Raw genomic sequence first — 18,137 nt, forward strand, 5'->3', positions numbered from 1 at the left:
AACAAAGAACAGATAATGTCTGTGCTAGGTAAAGAGCCCGAGAGTGTGGAAAAGAATGGACCTCTATTTTTAAAAAGCTAGCATAATCCTCATAACAAAACCTGACAAAGCACATGCAATACATACATAAACACATACATACAAAGAGAGAGTGAAAATTACAAGCCAATGCCATTTGTTATTTAATAATATGGGTGCAAAAATAATCTCAATGATATATTCGCAATAAAAAGCAAAAGTATATTAAAATAATAATTTAGCATGTCTGCAACATGTAAGCCTCAATTATTCTGACCAAGCAAGACACATCTTCTATCAAGGTATAACAGATTTTTAGTAGTTAGGCAAGAACCCAACTCCTTAAAGACTACTGGAATAGCCCTAGCTGGTTTGGCTCTGTGGATAGAGCGTTGGCCTGTGGACTGAAGGGTCCCGGGTTTGATTCCGGCCAAGGGCACATGCCCGGAGTTGTGGGCTCGATCCCAAGTAGGGGGCATGCAGGAAGGAGGCAGCCAATCAATGATTCTCTCTCATCATTGATGTTTCTCTCTCTCTCTCCCTCTCCCCCTCTCTCTCTCTATAAGAAAAAAGAAAAAGAAAAGACTGCTGGAACAAACCCACCCACCCTCTTTACTGTTATCTTCAGTTGACACTCAAGCTGAAATTCACCTGCTCCTCGCATATACACCAGGGATCTTGATCTGTATCATCATTTTCATTAAAGTTCTGTATTCCTTGTCCCTGACTGAGCGCCCTCCCACTCCTCTCCACTTACCAAAACCCTTCACTGCAACCTCTTGTTACTCCCCCTGCATAAGCACCAAACTCCTCTATCCGTTCAGTATGTGCTCTGAGTTCTTCCCTCCTAGTAGCTGGGGCTCTACCCCAAGGACATGGTTTCCCTTGTGCTTCTCAAATGGCAGGTATTCAGACATCAGGCTCAGGCAATGAGTTTGATGCCTTTGGTACCCACCACGGCCATTTCCAAACCATTTTTCCTTCAGCTTCTTGTAAACAAAGAAGTCTCCTCTAAGACCTGCCCCTTTCAGCTTTCAAGAACATCTGTCCTCTCTTTTTGTTGTTCTCCTTTACCAACCTTTCTCTCATTGTTCAAATCTGTTGATGCCTGCCTCACACTCTTTCTCTCCACTCCACGCCCTGATCTCTCTTCCTTCTATCAACCTTGACAAGCCTTTTGAAACCATGGCCAGCCACTTCCATGAACTCATCTTCAGTCATTTGTTCATGAACAAATGAACTTTACATGATAACTGCTCTACCTCTAAAACTCCCAAATCACAATTTCTTCTTTAACCTATTTGTCATTTCAACTACTCCAACCAATCTTCCATCTTAAAAAGCCCTCCCTTTACCTTCTCCCCTCCACTTTTCCTCCGTTCATCAGTGGTCTTCTTTCACCATTTTCCTTGTCCAGCTTAGATTCTACCATGTATTATATCCTACTGCTTATGAATTTTAGTTAACCTACACCTGGCACAAGTTCAACCCTAAATGAACACAACTCTCCCCTCTTCTGGGTTGCATGCACATGGCAGATGGAATATCCAGTCATCAAGCTCAAATGTGCTACTACCAATGCCTGTGCCTGGCACCCTAGGATATTCTTTAGCACTGTGGTCTTTACTTTCAATAAAATTTACAGGAGACCTAATTGCTTATCTGCTGACAGATTATTAAAAATATTTTTGACGATAGATTAATATATTATTGTCATGTCCTTTCAGACTTAGATTGGGATAAAGAACTATGATTTTTTAGTTGTGGAGGGATGTACTGAATTGAAATGTTTTACAGGAAGGTGATCAAGATGTGGGAAAATCCTGACATCAAAACTTCAGAGGAGTTTCTGAGTAGAACTGACATTATTTTGTCTAAAGAAGAAAGAAGTCAAGATTACCACAGTTGCAAATAATGGAAAAGCATCACCTAAAAGTACCATTCTAGAGCAGGGGAACTAGCTTCTATAATGGAATACTCAGAGGGAAGGAAGATGGCTGCCAATGGGAAGGCAGACTGCAAGATAGTGTGTGAATGAGAGAATGAAGAAAGAGTGTGTGGTCACATGGGGAGTGTTTGTGAGTTGAGGGACAGCTATACTCCAGGGGACTGTGGGGGATAGTCGGATGGGGTTCCCCTGACCGGGCAGCCTCCACTGCTGCTGAGATCCCTCCCGGAGCAACCAGCTCTGATGCGGAGACCACGCCATCTTGAAGGGGAAAGTGGATGTTGTCAGAAGCCTGAAAATCCCGGGAATCTACAATACCGGCACCCAGCGAACAGCTGCGAACCCTGGAACACTGTCCCCAATTGGCATGAGCACGTAGATTCGGAGGAGCTATGTGCCTCCTCAAGGAAAGGTCAGATTTCGCCTGGGATAAAGTAATGTGCACGGCAGGAGCTGGAGGATCCAGAGAATTCTGCGCCCAGAAAGAATCTGCGGCCGCTGGGGCTGGTGTTCTGCGATTGTGGCAGGGGATCCACAGGGCTGCTAACAGAAGGGAACTCTAGAAAGCGGCCCATAGCTAAGGTGACCAGACATCCCGCTTTTGGCGGGACAGTCCCGATTTTTAACAATTTGTCCCGCGTCCCGCGGCGTTTTAAAAAAGTCCCGATTTTTGGAAAGAATGCAGGACAAGCTAGGGAATGGCGGGAGAACGGGAAGGGAATATACGGGTTTCGGCGGCCATGTGGCTATTTAGCCAGGATATGAGTTTTATATTATTTTTGTTAATTTTATAATGTTAAACTTTAATAATAACAAATAATTGTTGAGAACTGATTATCGAGAACTGCTTATCAAAGTTCGCATTGTTGATCAGTTGTTAGAATTCGACCACCATTGTTTGGACTTAATGAACAATGGCATTTTTTGGGATTGGCAACGACGAAAACATTTTGTAACTGTCTCTCAGACGATACACATCATACTGCGTGCTAGTAAGCTAGTTAAACAAGTGATGTCATTACAAATCAGCTATTCAGATAATTTAGGTAAGTAATTCATTTATTTATTTCATAAATACATAAATTTTCTTGAATTTAGCAGACAGTACTTGTATTATTTATATTTTATAGTGGCGGCAAAAAGTCTAGCGCCGGCCTTGAAAGTGACACTTACGACTTACGTTACGGCAAATTCATGACCTTTTAAATAACGACAGCAATCTACTAAAAAAAATTCACTCAAATGAGAAATATGCCAAAGAATAAAATAATACTATACATAATTTTTTATTTATTATATTTGTAAATTGTACTTATGTTGAAATTTTAAAAAAATATATTACAATACTATTTTTGTTGCTCCATATAGACCAAATTTTTAATCAAGAACACCCGCCCCCAGGTCAATGGTGTCCCGCTTTACCAATGTTAAAATCTGGTCACCTTACCCATAGCTGAACTGGGTGCAAAAGGCAGCCTGGGGATTTTAAGTGTGCCGGCTGCTTGGACCCAAGGAGAAAAAAAGGCTATGCGGACTTGCACCGCAGCACCGGAGATCTTGGGCTTGCTCTGGCTCTTTTTTCTCTCTATCTTTTTTCTTCTTTAAATCCTTGCTTTTGATTGCTAAGCCCAATACATAGGATCACCCAATTGGGGAAACTCTGGGAGACTGCAGGGGAAAGTTGTTTTTGTGGAACCTGGGGATCAGAGCGGGAAATAATGATCAGAGAACCAGCTCTGGGGCAGCCCATTGCCCCAAACCAGTACTAAGTGTCACTGGGAAAACAAAATCTACACACTATCTAGAGAGGACTTATAGATCTGGAGGTCAATCCAGAAACACTGCCACCCAGGGGTTGAATCACAAATTGACTCTTGTATAAACACAAATAAAGGAGTATAAGAAACAATGAAGTACTGCCTGCTTGAAAATCAGGACTGTGGCCTACAACACTGAGGAGCAGAGGAACACAGGGAACTTTAACCCTTTGCACTCGCTTGCTTTTTTCTCGATTCCTTTATTCTAATGCTAACCGTGTCGAGTCACACTCGACATCCGAGTGCAAAAGGTTAATACTGTCCTGACTAGGAAACAGGCATGCCAAACAGAACAGTAGAGGAAGTGAATGACCTTCACTACTGCACATTTTTATTTTTATTTTTTACTTAAGAAACTAAATTTTTTCCTTTTTTCCTCACTTGATTTTACCTTTTTAATTATTACATTTTTATTTTTAATCAGTATATTACTACTATTTTACCTTTATTTAAAGTATCATTTTATTTTCTCTATTTTCTTTTGGGATTAGTGTTCTACATTCTATTTTCATCTTTCCTTTAGCACCATTTTACTCTATCTCAACTTTACCTTTATGCCAACACTCTCTTCCTCACTTTCCCCCTTTTGTTGTCCTGTTTTTCTTACCTTATTCTTGTTTTAGATTTTCCCTACTCCTTCTTTTTACCCCCTATTAAAACTTCACCCTACTTATATATCTAATTTCCAATCCCCTGCTCTAAGTCCATACATACCTCTCTCTTCTCTTTCTTCACTATCCAATTTTTTCTCTCTCTGTCCTTTTGTTGTTGTTTGCTTGATTGTTGATTATATTGTTGTTTTTTTTATGCTTGTTTGTGAGATTGTTTTGCTTTTTGTTTTATTGTTTTGTTTTTGTTTTTTGCTTCTGTTTTACCTTGCCTCACTTGGTATTAGTTGTTGTTTGTAGTTTGCATTCATCTCTAGGTATTTGTTGCTGGCATTTGTTGGGATTAGTGGCTGTTCTATTGGAGTTTTCTCCCCATATAAATAGTTTTTTTTCCTCTTCCTTTTTATTCTCTTTCTTTTTTCTCTTACTATTTTTCCTTTTCCTAATTTCATTTTTGCACTCCCTTTTTCCCCCTTTTTTTCTCTTCTTATTTCTTTCTTATCCTCTAATTCTCTTTTCTCTGGTGGTCACCATTATTTGGGGTTATTAGTATCATGAATACATTTGTGTTCAGTGCCTTGTGCATTGTGCCTTGTTGTGGTGTATTTTGTGCCTTTAAAATAATGCAGGAGAGAGAGAACTACATAACCAAACACCCAGAGAAGAGAGATCATGGGGATACAAAGAAACAGCCCACATATGAAAAAAAAGCAGGCATCACCAGAAAAGGAAATAAATGAAATGGATGCAAGCAACCTTTCAGAGAAAGAATTCAGAGAAATGGTCATAAGGTAGATGAAAAGAATGGAAGACAAATTCAACAATATGTGTAAAAAACAAGAAGAAATGAAGAAGAACCAAGAAGAAATGAAAAATGACATCACTACTATAAAGAACTCAATAGAAAGCATCAACAGTAGACTAGAAGAAGCAGAGGACCGCATCAGTGAGCTAGAAGACAAGGTAGGAAAAAAAAAACCAAGCAGAGCAGCTTCTAGAAAAAATAAAAATAAAAAGCAGGAGGAGAGCCTAAGGGAACTTTGGGACAACACAAAATGAAACAACATCCATATAATAAGGGTGCCAGAAGGAGAGGAAACTGAGAAAGGAATAGAAAACCTGTTTGAAGAAATAATGACAGAAAACTTCCCTGATGTAGGGAAGAAAAAACTCACACAAATCCAATAAGCTCACAGAGTCCCAAACAAAATGAACCCCAAAAGACTGACATGAAGGCACATTATAATTAAATTGGCAAACACCAACAACAAAGTAAGAATCTTAAAAGCGGCCAGAGAGAGACAGAAAGTTACCTACAAAGGAACCCCCATCAGACTAGTGACTGATTTCTCAACAGAAACACATCAGGCCAGAAGGTAATGGAATGAAATTACAAAGTCATGTAAAGGAAGGGTCTGAATCCAAGAATACTGTACCCAGCAAGGCTATCAATCAAAATTGAGGGTGAAATCAGGAGCTTCAGAGACAAAAAAGGACAAAGGGAGTTTATTACCACCAAACCAGCAATGCAAGAAATGCTAAAGGGTCTGCTGTAAAAAGAAGAAATAGGAAGCAAAGAAGGAACACAGGGGTAAAGAATAAAAATGGCAACAAACAAGTACCTATCAATAATACCTTTAAATTTAAATGGATTAAATGCCCAATTCAAAAGGCATAGGGTAACTGAGTGGATAAGAAAACATGACCCATATATCTGCTGTCTACAGGAAACCCACCTCAGAAAAAAAGACACACATAGACTGATGGTGAAGGGATGAAAAAAGGTTTATCAGGCAAATGGAAATGAAAAAAAAAAGCTGGGGTAGCAATACTTATATCTGACAAATTAGATCTCAAAGTGAAGGACATAACAAGAGATAAAGAAGGCCACTTCATAATACTTAAGGGAGCAATCCTACAAGAAGAAAGAACTCTGGTAAACATATATGCACCCAATATAGAAGCACCCAAATATATTAAAAAAAACACAAACCTTCTGGAGGATATCAAGGGAGACATTGACAGCAATACAATCATAATGGGGGACTTTAATACCCCACTATCACCACTGGACAAATCCTCGAAACAAAAAATCATCAAAGAAACATTAATACTAACTGACTCACTAGATAATATGGAATTAATTGACATCTTCAGAACATTTCACCCCAAAGCCACAGAATATACATTCTTCTCAAGTGCACATGGGTCATTTTCAAAGATAGACCATATATTGGGTCACAGGCAAAGTTGCTTCAAATTCAAGAAGATAGAAATCATATCAAGCATCTTCTCAGATCACAATGGCATATAACTGGAAATCAACTACAATAAAAACAATCCAAATAAATAAAACACCTGGAGACTAAATAGCATGCTATTAAACATTGACTGGATTACCAGAGAGATCAAAGAAGAAATAAAAAACATCATGGCAACAAATGACAATGAAAACACAATCCAATATCCATAGGACACAGAAAAAGCAGTCTTGAGAGGGAAGTTCATAGCTATACAAGCCTACTGCAAAAAAACAAAAAGCAATGGTAATAAATTACCTAACTCTACAACTCAAAGAGTTGGAAAGAGAGGAACAAGAAAAGCCCAGTGTAAGCAGAAGAAAGGAAATAATAAAGATCAGAGCGAAGATAAACGACATAGAGACCAAAAAAAAAAAAAACAACACAAAACACACACACAAAAAAAATACAAAAGATCAACAAAACCAAGAGCTGGTTCTTTGAAAGGATAAACAAGATTGATGAACCTCTAGCCAGGCTCACCAAGAAGCAAAGAGAGAAGACCCAAATAAACAAAATCAGAAATGAAAGAGGAGAAATAACAACAGACCCCACAGAAATACAAAGGATTGTTAAAAAATACTATGAACAACTCTATTCCAACAAACTGGACAACTTGGAGGAAATGGACATATTCCTAGAAAAATACAACCTTCCAAAACTCAACCAGGAAGAATCTAAACATCTCAATAGGCCAATAACTATGGAAGAAATTGAAGCAGTCATCAAAAAGCTTCCAGCAAACAAAAGCCGAGGGCCAGACAACTTCACAGGAGAGTTTTACCAAACATTCAAGGAAGACTAAAACCTATCCTCCTCAGACTATTTCAAAAAATTCAAGAGGAAGGAACACTTCCAAGCTCATTCTATGAAGCCAGCATCACCCTAATACCAAAACCAGATAAAGACAATGCAATGAGAGAGAATTACAGGCCAATATCCCTCATGAACATAGATACCAAAATCCTCAACAAAATTCTAGCAAATCGGATCCAGCAGTACATCAGAAAGATCATACACCATGACCAAGAAGGATTTATCCCAAGGATACAAGGATGGTACAATATCCGCAAATCAATAAATGTGATACATCACATAAACAAATTGAGAGATAAAAAACACATAGTCATATCAATTGATGCAGAAAAAGCATTTGACAAAATCCAACATCCATTTTTGATAAAAACTCTCAGCAAGGTGGGAATAGAAGCATCATACCTCAACATAATAAAATCCATATATGACAAACCCACAGTCAACATCATACTCAATGGGCAAAAACTAAAACCATTTCCCCTGAGGCCAGGAAAAAAACAGGAATGCTCACTCTCACCACTCCTGTTAGATATAGTACTGGAAGAATTAGCCATTGCAATTAGAAAAGAAGAAGAAATAAAAGGCATCCAAATTGGAAAAGAAGAAGTAAGACTGTCCTTATATGCAGATGACATGATATTGTACATAAAAAACCCTAAAGACTCCATAAAAAAACAACTATTAGACTTAATAAATAAATTTGGCAATGTAGCAGGATACAAAATTAATGCCAGGAAATCTATGGCATTTCTATACACCAATAGTGAACTTACAGAATGGGAGACTAAAAAAGCAATCCCGTTTACCATCACACCAAAAAATTAAGATGCCTAGGAATAAACTTAACTAAGGAGGTAAAAGACCTACACGGGGAAAACTACAGGACACTGAAAAAAGAGATAGAGGAAGACATAAACAGATGGAAGAACATACCATGTTCATGGACTGGTAGAATCAACATTATTAAAATGTCTATACTACCCAAAGCAATCTATAGATTCAATGCACTCCCCATTAAAATACCAATGGCATATTTTACAGACCTAGAAAGAACTCTCCAAAAATTTATCTAGAATAAAAAAAGACTCCGAATAGCCACAGCAATCCTGAGAAAGAAAAATAAAGTAGGTGGGATCTCAATACCAGATTTCAAGCTGTATTACAAAGCCACTGTCCTCAAAACAGCCTGGTACTGGCACAAGAACAGACATATAGATAAATGGAATAGAATAGAGAACCCCGATATCGACCCAAACCACTCTGCTCAATTTATATTTGACAATGGAGGCATGAACATACAATGGAGTCAAGACAGTCTCTTCAATAAATGGTGTTGGGAAAATTGGACACACACATGCAAAAAAATGAAACTAGACCACCAACTTACACCATACACAAAAATAAACTCAAAGTGGATAAAGGACTTAAACATAAGATGGGAAACCATAAAAATACTAGAGGAATCCACAGTCAGCGAAATCTCAGACATATGCTGAAGCAATTTCTTCACTGATACTGCTCCTAGGGCAATGGAAACTAAAGAGAAAATAAACAAATGGGACTATATCAAAATAAAAAGCTTTTTCACAGCAAAAGAAACCATCAACAAAACATCAAGAAAGCCCACTATATGGGAGAACATATTTGTAAATGTTATCACTGATAAAGGTTTAATCTCCAGCATTTACAGGGAATTTATACAACTTAATAAAAGGAAGATAAATGATCCAATAAAAAAATGGGCAATGGACCTAAATAGAAACTTTTTGAAAGAAGACAGAAGGAAGGCCACGAGACACATGAAAACATGCTCAAAGTCACTAATTATCTGGGAGAGGCAAATGAAAACGACAATGCGGTACCATCTCACAACTGTCAGAATGGCTATCATCAACAAAGCAACAAACGACAAGTGTAGGCGAGGATGCGGAGAAAAAGGAACCCTTGTCCACTGCTAGTGGGAATGCAGACTGGTGCAGCCACTGTGGAGAACAGTAGGAAGTTTCCTCAAAAAACTAAAAATGGACCTCCAATTTGGCCCAGTAATCCCTGGGCCTCCTTGGGCCTCCAGTAATCCCACTTCTAGGAAGATATCCCAAGAAACTAGAAACACCAATCAGAAGGATATATGCACCCCTATGTTCATAGCTGCACAATTCACCATAGCTAAGATTTGGAAACAGCCTAAGTACCCATCAGCAGATGACTGGATCAGAAAACTATGGTACATCTACACAATGGAATACTATGCTGCGGTAAAAAAGAAGGAGTTCTTACCATTTGCAACAGCATGGATGGAACTAGAGAGCATTATGCTAAGTGAAATAAGCCAGGCAACGAAAGAAAAATACCACATGATCTCACTCATTTATGGAAAATAAAGAACATTATAACCTGATGAACAAAAAGATAGATACAGAGGCAGTAAAGCATTGAACAGACTGTCAAATTACAGCAGGAAGGCTGGGGAATGTGGGGGAGGGGGGAAAAGAGATCAACCAAAGGACTTGTATGCATGCATATACGCACAACCAATGGACACAAGGCACTGGGGGTGGCGTGGGATGAGGGCATGTGACAGGGGGTAGGGGAGGCTGGGGGAAAGTCAATGGGGGAAAAAAAGGAGATATATGTACTACTATGTGTAATAGTTTAAACAATAAAATAAAATTTTTTAAAAAAGGAAAAAATATTAAAAAAATAATGGACTACTCAGCAATAGGATTTTCAATTTCATGAACAAAAGAGGTTCTAACAATTGATATAAATGGAATTCAGTGACTCACAACATAGTGAGCGCCTCATAGTTGGAAGTGCCAGGCAGAGGCTGACTGGCCATCTGTCAGGGATGTAGTAAAATTAATTCCTATTCAGGGTGAAGGGGAGGCTCCATCCACAACTCACATCCCAAGCATCAGTGTGGTGACTTTAACATATGTCCACAAATTCTTTGACATCCCTCTCTTCGAAAGGTGGGCTCTAGTTCCCTCCCCCAACCTTGAGGTGGGCCAAACTTAGCGATGTGCTTGGAACGAAGGGATCACATGTTGTTACTTCTAAGGCTAGTTTAGGAGAATGCTTTCCACCTGGCTCTTTCACTCTTGGATTATTATTCTGGGGGAAGCCCTCAGGCATACCATGCGGGCACTCAAGCAGCCCTGGGAGAAGTTCTCATGGGGAGAAACCAAAGATTGCTGCCAACAACTATAAGCACCAGCTTACAGTCATGTAAATGAACTTGAATGTTGTAGGCAGATCCTTCTGCCCCAGTCAAGCCTTCAGATGACTGTAATGGCCGCTGTAACAAATCACCACAAAATGAATAATTGGAAGAGTGAGAAAATGAGGCAAATCTTTATGTACTGATATGAAACCATGTCCAAGATATATTAATTGAAATATACAGTATATATATGTATATATACACACACATATATATGTATGTGTGTATATATATATATATACATATATATATGTATATACACACACACACATATCTGTGTGTGTGTGTGTATTAGGGCAAAGCATTAAACAGCACACTTAGTGTACTACCATTTGTGGGGGGAAATGAATATATAAAATTATATAAGTATTTTAATATATAATATCTATATTAGCTTGTGTATTTTGTATACTGTCTCTAGGAAAATACACTATTTCTAGCAAAGAAGTGGTAATGATGATTGCCTGTTAGGAAGGGCAATGTCACACTCAGGGACAGGAAAAGGAAAGGGACTTATGAGCCACTACATATCATTTTGTGCACTTGGAACTTCCTATTATATGCATAGATTCTTTTTAGGTATTTTTTTCAAAACCCAGTTCCAACATTTATCAGCTGTATAATATTGGCAACCCATTACTTAATCTCCCTGGGCCTCCATTTCCTCACTTACAAAATGAGTTTAAAAGTACTACCTTCAGGAGGAACCAAGATGGCGGCAAAGGTAAACAACTAAACTGCCGCCTCACACAATAATTTCAAAACTACAACTAAAGGACAAAACGTCTACCACCCAGAACCATGGGAAAGCTGGCTGAGTGGAAGTTTTACAACTAAGAAGAGAAAGGAGCACAAACACTGGAGAGCTGAGGTACGGAGGCGCGCAAATCGGGCTGGTGGCGGGCGACTGGGCTCGCGGCTTTTTTTCAACCTGAAGGGAGACAAGCTCTCAATCACTCTGAAATCCAGTTTCTGGGGACACACAGGGGGACCCAGATGCCTACGGGGAGAGGCTGGACTGTAGGCCATCGGGTCGGAAAGTGAGAGTGACTTTTTTGCAGAGGTGAGCCCAGCAATCATTGTTTACTGCACTGGAGCGCAGGACACGGGGACTTGGAAATGTGGAAAGGCAGAGATGGCTGACAGCAGCCATTGTTGTTTGCCACGCCCTAGCCTAGTGACAGCCTGAGACCCCACCCCGCCCCACCCTGAGACCCCGCCCCGCACATTCTACAAACCTGCCCAGGCTCCACACAGCAGCTTTTGCATATAAATGTCCTGTTATGTGGAAGCTTAACCAAATAAACTGCAGCTCCAGTCAGACTGCTCCAAAACTGCCAAACCCAAGCAAAGAGGAGAAAACTGTAGTTCTTGCTGTGGCTCCTGCTGGGTGGCCTCAGACATTAGCTGACCTGCACCCCATTGGAGATCCAGAAACTAGTTCATCTAGTGGTTGGTGTGAGAGAACACCAGATTTCAACTACTCTCATAAGGGACACATTCAAGAGGCAGACTCAGTGAGCACTAAAGCCCTACTGGAACAAATCCTGCCCCATAAACATGTCTCCAGCACAGCAATTCTTCTGTTATAGACACAGCGGGTCCTCACAGCCAATTGGCCTGGAGGTCAATTCCTCTCAGTGACACCAACAACAATCAAGACTTAACTACAACAAGGCTGTAAACACAGGCCACAAAGGGGTGCACCAAGAGTGTCCACTTCAGGTAACTGGGAGGTTGACCCATTGAACCAATAGGATACCTAGTACACAAAGCTACCCTACCAACTCAGGGAAGCAGCAAAAATTAGGATACAAGGAAACAGATCACAAACAAAAGAAATGGAGGAGAACAAACGAATGGACATAGAGTTCAAAACCACGGTTATAAGGTTTTTCAAGACTTTCCTGAAAAAGGCCGATAAATTTAATGAGACCCTCGAGGATATGAAAAAGGGCCAACTAGAAATTAAACATACACTGACTGAAATAAAACATATTATACAGAGACCCAACAGCAGACTAGAGGAACGCAAGAATCAAGTCAAAGGTTTGGAATACAAAGAGGCAAAGGACACTCCTCCAGAGAAGCAAGAAGAGAAGAGAATTCAGAAAGTTGAAGATAGTGTAAGAAGCCTCTGGGACAACTTCAAATGTACCAACATCAGAATTATGGGGGTGCCAGAAGAAGAGAGAGAGCAAGACACTGAAAACCTATTTGAAGAAATAATGACCGAAAACTTCCCCCACCTGGTGAAAGAAATAGACTTACAAGTCCAGGAAGCACACAGAATCCCCAAAAAAAGGAATCCAAAGAGGACCACACCAAGACACATCATAATTAAAATGCCAAGGGCAAAAGACAAAGAGAGAATCTTACAATCAGCAAGAGAAAAACAGTTAGTTACCTACAAGGGAGCACCCATATGATTATCAGCTCATTTCTCAACAGAAACTATGCAGGCCAGACGGGAGTGGCAAGAAATATTCAAAGTGATGAATAGCAAGAACCTACAACCAAGATTACTCTACCCAGCAAAGTTATCATTCAGAATTGAAGGGCAGATAAAGGGCTTCACAGATAAGAAAAAGCTAAAGGAGTTCATCACCACCAAACCAGTATTATATGAAATGCTGAAAGATATTCTTTAAAAAAGAGGAAAAAGAAGAAAAAAAGTAAAGATAAAAATTATGAATCAACAAGTGAATCTAAAAGTCAAGTGAGTTAAAAATCTGAAGAACAGAATAAACTGGTGAATATAATAGAATCAGGGGCATAGAATGGGATTGGATTGATAATTCTCAGGGGGAAAAGGATGTCTGTGTGGGGTATGGGAAGAGACTGGAGAAAAATCATACACCTATGGATGAGGACAGCAGGGGGGAGGTAAGGGCAAGGGCGTGGGGTGGGAACCAGGTGGAGGGGAGCTGTGGGGAAACAAAAAGGAGAAACAATTGTAATAATTTGAACAATAAAGATTTATTTAAAAAAATAAAAATACTACCTTCCTCATAAAGTTGTTGTGCCATTGAATAACACAAGTGCTCAAAAGAATGCCTGGCATAGAATAAGCATTCAGTAATGTTAGCAATTTCTGCTGCCATAAATATAATGGGCAAGATACTCTGAAGGGCCCTCCAGCTACATTATAGCTATATTCTGCATATGACTTTTTAGGTAGCACTTGCAGAACATAGGAAAAGTATAAAAGTTTTGTGTGTGTTTTTTAAAGGGAAAACTAAAAAGAGGCTCTAAGCTGAGAGAGGAGACATAAATAATAAGCTCTGCTGAAATGCATGTGATCCCAATAGTCCCTACAGAAGAAAATAAAAATTCTTTCTGGAGGAGCACGTCCCATACCCATTTCACAGATGAGTGAGGAAGAAAGACCCACAAAGGATCCTGAGTAGCCATGATCACACAGTCCTTTGAATAAAAGAATCCCTTCTCTAGTTCAGGTATCCTGACCCTTGGCCCAATATATTTTTATAATATTTAATTTATAAAAATCTCCTTTGCATACAACTACTCAAAAATCTAAAAAAGATCTGTGCTAGATGAAGACAGCAATGAGCATTTTTCCCCTCTCAGTTTTCAAGTCTATTCTTTGATTTTTGCTGTATCTTTTACATAGTACAAGGAGAGCCATTCTTGCCAACCTATGAGGTAGACTATAGTAATATTTTATACATAAGATTACTTGGAAATAAATTGTTAATAACTTGATCAAATTCACATAGGTTGTAAGTGAGCAGGTAAAGAGTAAAGACCAAACTTGAACCCAGGTTTCTGTTTCTCCATAAGACTTTCTCCTGCCACCGCAGAATATTACCCCCCAAATGATTCTCTTTTTTTGTTCTTACCTCCATGTAAGTGTTCATTAAAAGGCCAATATCTTCCCCGGCAGGTGTGGCTCAGTGGCTGAGCGTCAACCTATGAACCAGGAGGTCACTGTTCAATTCCCCATTGGGACACATGCCCGGATTGCAGGCTCAAGACCCAGTGTGGGGAGTGCAGGAGGCAGCCGATCAATGATTCTCTCTCATCATTGATGTTTCTATCTCTCCCTCTCCCTTACTCTATGAAATCAATAAAATATTTTAAAAGACTGAAAGCATCTTTATGTATCTTTAAAGTCAACCTGACCCTGTTGCATGTGGAATTAGGCAGTTTAGTAATATTTGAGCACACAGTGTCTCATGATTAATTAAATATCTGCAAATTAATTATACAGGCTGGGTCTTTCTTTTGAAAAGCTACATGTCACTTGAGTACAGAAACTAACTCTGAATTGAAAATGCTCAGTACTAAATATTGACTAGAGAATTAATTTTAGTTAACCTAATTTTGAATGAGCTTTAATTAACTCACTAAAAGTAGTGAGTCATTGCCATTCTCTGGGCCAAAATGAATTTATATGAAATAAGGGATGAGGTCTAGAAGGGAGACAGAGAGGAACAGAGGAAGTCACATCTCCTCTCTCTGAGATGCTACGCCAGTCCTGAACTCGAAGTGGAGAACTAAGCTCCCAAGACCTGACACAACTGACTCTATCACACAACCTACATACTGTGGTTACCCAACGTGTAACCCACCCATGACCTGGGTTGGAACCTCCTGGTCCCTTTGTTGGAACCCACTTCCTGGGGCCCCCTCCAGGCCTACAGATTCGGATTCTCAGAGGATGATGCCCAGGACCCAGCACTGTAACAAGCACCCCTCAGTGGCTCTGATTCATCACACGGGTGAAAACAGCTTTCAGAGCTCAGTAAAAATGTAAAGACCATGGTGATTCCTCATATTTATTTCATGGAAATATAATTTTTCAGTAAATAAGATATTTATCCCAGCAACTCTAAAATAGAGGCATTCACCCTTTGAAAATGAGGGAAATCAAGTCTTGACACATTATCTATGGCACATTATCCTTGTATGCAGTCAGAAATCAACTGCTTTGTAGGTAGGAGCAGAGTTGTAAACAGTTACCAATTCAGTGATTGGGGCATTTTATACCACAAATTGAAGCCACTTGATGAACTCACCTTTGCATTCAATTCCTAGTTAATGTTATCTTGTGGGGAAATGGCATTTTTCTAAATTTATTACTTCAGTATGTTCCGTAGTTAGGATAGACTTCCTCACTCAACTACTAATTGCATGTTCGGGACTTTTATTCTTCTTCTGTACAAAACCTAGCAAAGGTAACTTTTTTTTGGATAAATTACTTCCTTTTCTTATTCCTCTCCACTGGTGAAACCCAGTCCTCAAACTCACTCTCTTGCCTGCTACCCTACCAATTAAAATTCAGGATACGGGAAATTAATTAAAAAAAAAAAAGAATCCTAAGAGTTGACCAGCTCCTTGTGGTTAGGAAAACTCCTCTAGCCTTTCCCCAGCTTAGCAGTCTCTTTCCATTGGATTCCTGGGACTTTTATTGAGTCTAAGGGTTCCCTGAAACTTTGGGGTAAAGTACTCAAGGCAATAATTCATCAGTCTGGGGGTTTATGGGAATCTCCCCATTAGGAAGAGCTCTGAGAGTTCGATTACCTTGGAAATATAAGAGCAGGCTCCCTCAACACGCACAAAGAATATATTTTTAAAGCACCATAAGAAAACAGGGTCTAGTTATCCCCAAATGTAAGAGTCATTATTCAAAACTCTCACTGACTCGGAAGAACCTTTAGACAGGAATAGCATCTTCAAGCTGACAAGTCACAACACCTGTACTTTTGCTAAACAATCTGGTGGGGGAAAGCTAAAAAATATCCCATTCCCAGCTAACTTTTTTTTCTTCTAAATAAATGGAATGCCTCTTTCACTTATCAAAATGGCCAGGCCACTACAGTGAGCACCGATGAATATGGAACAATAAATATTGGACATCAAGTTACCCATGTTGTTTGTAGAAATCTTATTTTGGAAAAGAAAGTGTGGAAGATACACAGGTAGGAGACATTTTACACTTTAAAATGGAACTACTTACTTCGATGCAAATGGCTCTGGGTGTTTGTTGGGGGAGAGGAGTGCATAATTTCTCAAAGACTATCCTTTTAGAATTCCAAGTTTAGTTTGAATCATTAGTAAGTATATTGTCTGTTGAATGACCACATGAATGAAATTAGTACTTTGCTTATTCTCTGCACTGAGAGGACTAAAGAACACTGATCAAATTTCTCCTCTGTTATTCCTTTCACAAGACATTGACACAGCGCCCTAGCCTATGCCAGGCACCTGATATACAAGGTTCTAGTCTGGTAATTATCTCTTAGGATTTGCGAGGGCACAGCCTCGCTCCCCATTCCTCGACAGCCTGGACGGCTGCCGCACCAATGGCTCCGGGCTCTGGGACACCTGTTTGGCTTCTAGGAACACGCTGCTCCCTGGCAGCCAGGATTCTTCAGGCTTCCCCCGCAGCCAAGCCCTCAAGTTCAACTCTGGAGCTGGCACTCGCTCTGCACCCAGTGAGCTCGGGGCTCGCAGGGCACTACATGGGATTCCTTCTGCCCGCCCACCCGCCTTTCTGGCTGCACAGACCCTGTTCCCACTTACTTTGCCTCTTTTGCTCACTCCAAGGAGGTAATCCCGCAGCACTTCCATTGGGGAGATAAAGGTGGAGTGGACAAACGTCCCTCGGAAGATGTGGGCCAGCTGCGGCGGCTTCTTGGGGTCACACATGACAGAGGTCAAGCTCAGTGGGGGTCCACAGGCCAAGAGGGACACACCAGGCAGAGGCTCAGCAAAATCTCCCAGGGCTGAGGTTACTGCTGAAAATGCACTGGCTACAGCTTCCTCCTGCCCCTGCTTTTCTGGAGATCACCTACCCCCTGCAGGCCACGCCCATGGGCTGGCTCCCTGTATTTTTTATACCAATCTCCTGTTTCTCCCTTAAGTTGGCTCACTGCTAACATGGGTGTGGTCCATCCCTTCTCCACTGCGTTAGTTTTTGATATATTAACTCTTTGAGTTTCCAAAATCACGGCTCACGCTGCAGTTCTGTGGATCCGTGGTGGCTGTCACCCACCCAGGGGGCAGGAGATGAAGGAAGGAGCTGGAGGAGTCAGGGTTCCAGCCCCGGACCTCGAATTGGTCACTAAACGTGTTTCTGTGCTCTGTCCCCCCAACCGCCTCCACCCTTCTTTAGTCGGCACACCTGTGCACTTGCCTGTTTTCTCTCTCCCGTAGGCTCTAAGGGCTGTTGGTGGACAACGCTTGCACTATTCGATCTGTGGCACCCACACACTCTGACCTGGCACAAGTTGAGGCACAGGTGAAAGGTCAGTTAGAGCAGACACACAGGTTTCATTTTCAGCTTCTGTCATCGGCAGAATTTGTCCTAACCTGATGGTCTGGAGCATGTCCTGCAGGACTGCTAGGAGTCCCCCCACCACCACCTCCACTGGAGGTTAA

General features: G+C 40.5%; 1 protein-coding gene across 2 annotated transcripts in view; it reads right to left on the bottom strand.

Annotated features, from left to right (window-relative positions):
- LOC307111047 (guanine deaminase-like) overlaps positions 1-17,353 on the bottom strand; it is a 77,355-nt gene extending 60,002 nt beyond the window's left edge. The window contains exon 1 of one of the 2 annotated variants that reach the window (XM_079790742.1): positions 17,280-17,353. In XM_079790742.1, coding sequence (XP_079646868.1) covers positions 17,280-17,327 — 48 coding nt within the window. In that variant the 5' untranslated portion in view covers positions 17,328-17,353. Of the gene's footprint in view, positions 1-17,275 lie in introns of both variants that reach the window. The other variant, XM_079790743.1, reaches the window with a different exon arrangement.
- Positions 17,354-18,137: the final 784 nt, after the last annotated feature.

This window comes from Cnephaeus nilssonii (assembly GCF_951640355.1).
Source record: "Cnephaeus nilssonii genome assembly, chromosome: 14".
Lineage (NCBI taxonomy): Eukaryota > Metazoa > Chordata > Mammalia > Chiroptera > Vespertilionidae > Cnephaeus > Cnephaeus nilssonii.